Raw genomic sequence first — 7,780 nt, forward strand, 5'->3', positions numbered from 1 at the left:
AAATTTCATCTAAGCAATCCTTAGATACAGACTTTGATAAAACTTACATTTTCTGAAAGTTTGTCTCCTTCCCCTGTTTCTTTCTGTGTCCATGTGTTTATTGGGTCAGATTAGACAAATCTGGGAAGCTAAATAAGCTTCAACTAGTGGTACTTTCTTGTCTTTATTACATCATTTATTCTAGTTTCTACTCACTTGCAAAATTTGAAAGTAAGGCACATTAATATATAGTTCCCCAAGGGGATCTTTTTTTCGTTTCTTTGATATATACTGACAGCACATAAACAGATTATGTGTTTTAACTGATAGTTTCATTTGAGGGTTGTTTAGTTCAATGCCATCTGGTCCTTTATAAAACCTCGGGGTTTTGGGAAAATTGCTGTATCTTAATTTTTTTCCTTTAGATAATGAAGAATTTCAGTCTTAAACCAGGTCAGTAGTATTTTTTAACCTGAAAGCTCTACAAGTCTTACTAACCCTCAATCTTGTCTTCTCTCCCATTTAAAAGCTAGGGAGGCCACAATGCTGTTCTAATAATTTCCAGATTGTTTCAAGTATACAGGGTCCTAAGAATGTTGTCCATGTTTTGAATGTAAGCCTTTATACACACAATTTAGAAACATGAATTTTCCTTTTTGTTAAGAGCTGCCACCTTTACTTTGTTAAAATATCTTCTCATTTAAATATGCTATATTTAAAGCATTTAAGTCACTTTCAAAATTACCACTGGGATTTATATTTAAAATCAAGAATAAGACAAATATTTGCGTGTTTCCCATGCTGCTGTTGCTGCTAAGTCGCTTCAGTCGTGTCCGACTCTGTGTGACCCCATAGACGGCAGCCGACCAGGCTCCGCCATCCCTGGGATTCTCCAGGCAAGAACACTGGAGTAGGTTGCCATTTCCTTTTCCAATGCATGAAAGTGAAAAGTGAAAGGGAAGTCGCTCAGTCGTGTCCGACTCTTCTCGACCCCATGGACTGCAGCCCACCAGGCTCCTCCATCCATGGGATTTTCCAGGCAAGAGTACTGGAGTGGGGTGCCATCGCCTTCTCCATATCGCCTCATTAACTGTAATGTCCAAAAGGAAATGAAAAGCAATTATAGTATCTAAGAAAGCAATGAGTGTTTGTTTGTTTTGTTAACATGCCTTTCAATTCATGTTCTATTTGCTTTCACCTGACTTTTGACTTGAAATACCCTAAATAATAGAGATTGGAGGATAGTAAGAAAGAGAAATTGATCATTTAAGGAAGAATTTAGAAGAGAATGCACAGAACTTACATAAGATTTACCTAATTTTCTGTAACAAATTTTCTTTGTAATAGATGTTTTAGGTTTTATAGCTTGTCTAATCTATTTGTTTGTCTTTACAGCAAGACAGATCGGCTTGCCAAAGGATCAGAATGTTACCAAAAGAGCCTTAGTTTAAATCCTTTCCTCTGGTCCCCCTTTGAATCATTATGTGAAATAGGTAAGTTTGTAGAGGTGGTTAGGGGAGGGTTCTCCCATTTCTTCTTCCCTTTTTTTCCCCCTGCTGAATTTTTGGAAAATGATACAAATTATATATCCACAAGACAAATATTTTTCAAAGCTAAAGGCTTTTAAACTTGAGAACAAGAAGTAAGGTAGAATCATGTTTCAGGAATAACGTGGCCTTTCTTGTGTCCTCAAGGAATGAATTGTGTTGTGAGTATAAAGTTAGCCAAAATAGCATTCTGGATAAGAAAAGAAATAAGTAAAATACCCAGAGACATGGATAATATGTGGTGGGGAGTTGTCATAGTATATATGCTCTAGGAGGCATGAAGGATCATTTTAAAATGTTGTGTCGATATACATTTAAGTGCTTAAAATTTTATTTTGATTTTTAGAAGGTTTCACCTCTCCACCCTCATTCCTTACCTTGAGCAAAATGAGGTCTAGTTGCTTTCTGCTTTAAAACACAGAAATCTGTACTTTCTTGTGATTTATTATATTTAAAGTCAGTTTCATTGTGGTTTAACTTATTTCCTAAATGTACAGCTTTATCTTTGATGTACACTTTTACAGTACACTGATGGATGAGCTTTTGGGAGTAAATCTGATTCACTGAAATAGATAGAACTTTAAAACTCTGGATAAGGCTTTATTTTTGCTGGCTTATGCTTTTTTTTTTTTAATTTAACCTTCATTTCCTCAGAAGCAAACTTTTTTTTTCCCCCTTCACAGGTGAAAAGCCAGATCCTGACCAAACATTTAAATTAACGTCTTTACAGAACTTTAGCAGCTGTCTGCCCAACTCTTGCACAACACTAGTATCTAATCATAGTTTATCTCACAGACAGCCTGAGACAGTTCTTACAGAAACACCCCAGGACACAATTGTAAGTGTATTATACACTAGTGTTAAAAATATTGTGAAAATGAAAAATAGTGATCTGAGCTAAATAATGTATTGTAAATGACATGGTAGAAATTTTCTGTTTCAGGAATTAAACAGACTGAATTTAGAATCTTCCAATTCAAAGTACTCGTTGAATACAGATTCTTCAGTGTCTTATATTGATTCGGCTGTAATTTCACCAGATACTGTCCCTCTTGGAACAGGAACTTCCATATTATCTAAACAGGTTCAAAATAAACCAAAAACTGGTCGAAGTTTATTAGGAGGACCAGCTGCTCTTAGCCCATTAACCCCAAGGTAAGACAAATAAAAGATACTTTAAAATGTGCTGTAATATTAAATGATCTTAGAGTAATTCCTATATTAGTAATATAGATTAATATGAACAGCAACTTCTAAATCATTATGGAAATAGAGATATTTAATAAGTCAATAATGAGTCTATTCCATTTTCAGAAAATGAAGTAATAGAAATACAGTATCTGTGATAAGAATTTCGTATTAAGTGTTGGAGAAAATTTTTAAACTTAAGCATTCCTTATTCAGCTGTTGTATGCATTAAAAGATACTCTGTTTATGACTATGCGTCAGTGAATAGCAGTGAACCTTTTTAAAATGTTGGGATGTTTATAATCAGTAATAAATGGTTAAAGTGCTATATTCCAAAATGGAAAAGGATTGACACCTATCAATATATGAAGTGTTCTGTGAAATTTTTTAGAAATAAATATATATATGTATAAATACAGGAACCCAGGCCAGAGGATGCATTTCTAAAAGAATCAAAATAAAAAATTATATGCTAGGACAGACTGTGAATTGGGTCCCAGGGCCAGGAAATTACTTAAATAGTATGACCATGAGATTGCAAAACTCATTGATTCCACAGATGCGTTCATTAGTCTCTAAGGATATTTTCTCTAATAGTGTCTAAATCACATAAATTCCAAGAATTTGAACTAATTTGATCATTTGGATCTTAGCTTTTACCAGCTACTCTTCTTTATTTCTAATAAATCTCCTGAGATCTGTAGTTACTGCTCAGTTTAGTTCCTTATTTGATTTTTTTTTTTTGTAATTTTAGTTTTGGTGGGTGAAATAGTCTATATTCACAGCTTATTTTTAATCTGCCCCTTAGATCCTCAATGCCCCCAAGACTGATTTGCCATTCTCTTCCTTTTAGACCTTCTAATTTAAGTATACTGCTGCTTTATATATGCCTTGATGACTTTTTGACACCTTGATTTCAACCTCTTCTCAGTTTTGGGATTTTGCCATTAGAAACCCCAAGTCCTGGAGATGGATCCTATTTACAAAACTACACTAATACATCTTCTGTAATTGATGTGCCACCCACCGGAGCCCCTTCAAAAAAGGTATTTTCCGTGTAAAATACAGTGAATTACTGTTGCCTTAGAGAAGTTATCTAAATGTGGAAGACGGTCATCATTATCGTAGCCTCCTGGTTATAGTAGGAAACACAAAGCTGGTTGCTCTTTTGACCACGTAAGTTTGTAACTCACAAGTGTAGTTTATTTCAGCATATAGCTAATTAAGCATATTCAGATTTTTACTTTTAAGTTCCTTTTTTTAAAAAACAAAATTAAGATGACCACTTTGAATGTAAATAAAGGAAATTATACCTGCCATGGTTTCTGCTTGTCCCCATCAGTATATTTGTTTTTTAGTTGTACTAATATTAACATGAAAAAAGATGACTCACATAAAGCTAGCTCTTTATGATAATAAAATTTTTATGGTGGATCTCAGGTGTGGAGTTAAAGTGTAGTAAAATGAAAAATATTTCATAGTATCTGTATAGTAAATACTGCAATAAGACTGCATTGCAACTGTGACTCTTTATAATGTTCTTTTACTGTCTGTGGCAGTAGAGGCCAAAATGAGGTTTATTTAAAATATATCTGTGGTGCAGGGTATCTTATGTGAGAATTAAATTAGGTTATATATGCAAATGCCTGTTGCTGTGCATAATGGATATTTAAGAAATGAAAGCTAAATGAGTCATACTGGTATGTGAATGACTGAGATAACCCTTTTACCCTCAGAGAAACATGTTTCTTCTTGTTTTGTTTTAACTCTTTTACTCCTGAACTTTAGCAAAGTTTTTTACATGATAGCTTCTTAATGAGTGATAATAGGAACTCCAAGAGTGGTAAACGTGGACTAAAAGTATTTAATACAGAGATTGTGTTTTAAACTGGATTTTTTTTAAGTTGGCAACTACCTGCTGTTGTATTATTATGAGAGTAACATATATGTGGAAATTAGTTTATTACAGTTATAAGAAGGCATAATAGGACAGTGGTTAGCATGCCAGGGGAAGTAGGCCAAAACCATGAGTCAGAGTAATTAAGGACAAGTTAGGTAGTGAACACATATATGATTTCATTGCCCAGTCTAAGCCTCTTCTGCCTCTGTTCTTTTACTCTATTACAAGACATTTCTGGAAAAGCTATATTTCCAGATCTGCCTGCAGTATCAACTAAAAATATCAACCAAGTAGTGAGTTCAGCAGATAGTTCTTTGTCAAATAAGGAAGGGCCAGAAAATAGGTGAAAATATTCAGTAGATAGTTATAGAGGAAAGAATATGACCAAGTGATAGATACAATTATTAAAGGGTTAAAATGACCATGCTCTCCTAGAGAAAGAGAGAGGTGCTAAGGAACTTAATTTAAAACAGTGGAAGAAAGAGGGGCCAGAAAATGAAGTGGTAGAACAAATAATCAAGATACTATACTAAATATTTTAGAAATTACACAAAGTTTCAGAAGGACGAGGCAGGTGGGCATGATGTTAAATGTTGAGAAGGCCAAAATAAGGCTTTCATATATGGTGAGAATGTAATTATTAGTGATTATTTATAATGTGCAATTTCAGAATTATATACAGTGACTATCACAGTAACTAATTTTTGGAGAAATTTATTTGGTAGTAAAATTTTTTTTTTAATATCCACTGACACAGAGATCACTTTATAAAAAAGTTAAGTGATGAAAATAAATAGAAATAAGGTGATAAATTAGAGAAGAGAGAAGGGGCAAGCACTGTCCAGAAGATTGAACACATCAAAAAGAAATACTAATTCCATGCAGTATTCTTAGAATTTGGAAAATAACCCAGTGATTTTCTTTTTTTTAATCTACTAATCTGAATTACTCTAAGACTGTCTTTATTAAGTGCCAAAGAAGGGATATAAAATCTTACTGTATTATTTTTTATGTATACTAAATTAGATCGTAACTTTTGAGAATAGTAGCTGTCTTAAAATTTTTTAGCACTTAGCCCCAACTGGGAAAATTACATAATAAATGGCTTCTAGGAATCTTAAACCTTTCCTTGATAACTAAAGTCGAAAGATAAAAAGATAGTATAAGGGTAAAAATATTGAGCTTAATATGAGGAAATAGGATGATGTTCATTCTAATATATCAATAATTAATTAACCTAAAATGACATCAGTAATGACATTAATAGTTTGTGTTTTCAGATGACAGACAATATATAATATGAAATCTCGTATTGGGGAAATGTAGATGGGTACATCATGATGTCTTTTACCACTCACAATGCAATTTATAATTCACAAACTTTAGACTTTTTGTGTTTTACAGTCTGTTGCCAGAATCGGCCAAACTGGAACAAAGTCTGTCTTCTCACAGAGTGGAAACAGTCGAGAGGTAACTCCAATTCTTGTTGCACAGACACAAAGTTCTGGCCCACAAACAAGGTATTTATTTAGTCTCATTATTTGATATTGTTTAGCTTTTCTTGTTGTGAAACAGTTCTTCGGTTTAGGCAGGTTGTTTTGACTGTTCCAAGAATTCTAGAATGACTATGTAAATTTTGAATATGTTAAATTTGTAATTTCCAACTTACTGAAAAAGGAAATTTAATTTTTGAGTATTACAATGCAAATCAAGACAAGAGTTAGCTAAAATACCTTTTTATTCTAATTGCCTCGTGAGTTTGTTTAAACTAGATATTCTTAGCACTCCTCCAAAATAATTTTCCTTTTTTTTATGAAACCTTCTCCAGTGATCAAGTACAGATAGATTATTTTCCCCTTCCCCTATTATGCATTTCTATAAGTAGCTCATAGTATGACTCTGCCGATAAATCTTCAAATGATGAATCCATTTCCACACAGAAATGGTGTTAAATAGGATTTCTTTTCCTATTCAAGGCCTCAAAAATAAATTATAGCTAATATATTAAGAGAAAGCTACAACTTTACCTCCTAAAATAGTGAACATGTATCATAAGTCTTAAAATAGGTACACATGTGCATATACCTTGACTATATAAAAGGCCTCAGTATTTCTAAAATGCCTGGCTGGTAAGTCTCATTATGAATGCCAACTCTCGGGTAGGTGGCAATGATTGCCTAGGGCTCAGTGATAAGAAGGAGCCTGAGCCTCCTGCAGAGCACATTAATAGGCCAAATATATGTTAATCTTCAAGAATATATAAACATAATTTACTGAATTATGCATTTCATTTAAACAAATGTACTAACTGAAATACACATGAATTACATTAATTTTGCCTTCTTTGTATTACTAATTCCTTTTTATCTTCTTTTCTTAGTTGATGTATAGTTGATGTGTACCACTGTACCTTCTTTATTGCCTGTTTTAGTTTCCAACAGCAGCCCTAGCAAAGTACCACAAGCTGGGTGGCTTAAAACAACAGAAATTTATTCACTCACAGTTCTATCTGAAACCAGGGTATTGCTAGGGCCGTCACTAGGGGAGGATCCTTATCTCTTCCAGCTTCTGGTTGCCCGAGGCATTCCTTATTTTGTGGTAGGCAACTCAGTATTTCCCTGTCTCCACGTAGCCATCTTCCCTGTGTGCCTCTGTATTCAAATTTCCTTTTTCTTATTAGGACATCTGTCATATTGAATTAGTGCCCACCGTGATGACCTCATCTTAAGTTAATGACATCCACAAAGACCGTATTTCCCAAAAAGTTCACATTAACAGTACTGGAGGTTAGGACTTCATCATATCCCTTTGGGAGACACAGTTCAACCCATCAGATGAGATCAGATCAGTCGCTCAGTCGTGTCCGACTCTTCGCCACCCCATGAATTGCAGCACGCCAGGCCTCCCTGTCCATCACCAACTCCCGGAGTTCACTCAAACTCACGTCCATTGAGTCAGTGATGCCATCCAGCCATCTCAACCTCTGTCGTCCCCTTCTCCTCTTGCCCCCAGTCCCTCCCAGCATCAGAGTCTTTTCCAATGAGTCAACTCTTTGAATGAGGTGGCCAAAGTACTGGAGTTTCAGCTTTAGCATCATTCCTTCCAAAGAAATCCCAGGGCTGATCTCCTTCAGAATGGACTGGTTGGATCTCCTTGCAGTCCAAGG

The 7,780-nt window shown here is 34.6% G+C and overlaps 1 protein-coding gene across 8 annotated transcripts in view; it reads left to right on the forward strand.

Moving 5' to 3' along the window:
• Positions 1-7,780, forward strand: part of CDC27 (cell division cycle 27) — a 58,031-nt gene that overhangs the window by 26,071 nt on the left and 24,180 nt on the right. For 5 of the 8 annotated variants that reach the window (XM_010832368.1, XM_010832369.1, XM_010832373.1 and 2 more), the window contains exons 5-9: positions 1,375-1,472; positions 2,210-2,364; positions 2,470-2,681; positions 3,646-3,760; positions 6,001-6,134. In XM_010832368.1, coding sequence (XP_010830670.1) covers positions 1,375-1,472; positions 2,210-2,364; positions 2,470-2,681; positions 3,646-3,760; positions 6,001-6,134 — 714 coding nt within the window. The remainder of the gene's footprint in view (positions 1-1,374; positions 1,473-2,209; positions 2,365-2,469; positions 2,682-3,645; positions 3,761-6,000; positions 6,135-7,780) is intronic. The other 3 variants (XM_010832371.1, XM_010832372.1, XM_010832375.1) reach the window with 1 other exon arrangement.

This window comes from Bison bison, unplaced genomic scaffold (assembly GCF_000754665.1).
Source record: "Bison bison bison isolate TAMUID 2011002044 unplaced genomic scaffold, Bison_UMD1.0 scf7180017861046, whole genome shotgun sequence".
NCBI classification, from domain to species: Eukaryota; Metazoa; Chordata; class Mammalia; order Artiodactyla; family Bovidae; genus Bison; species Bison bison.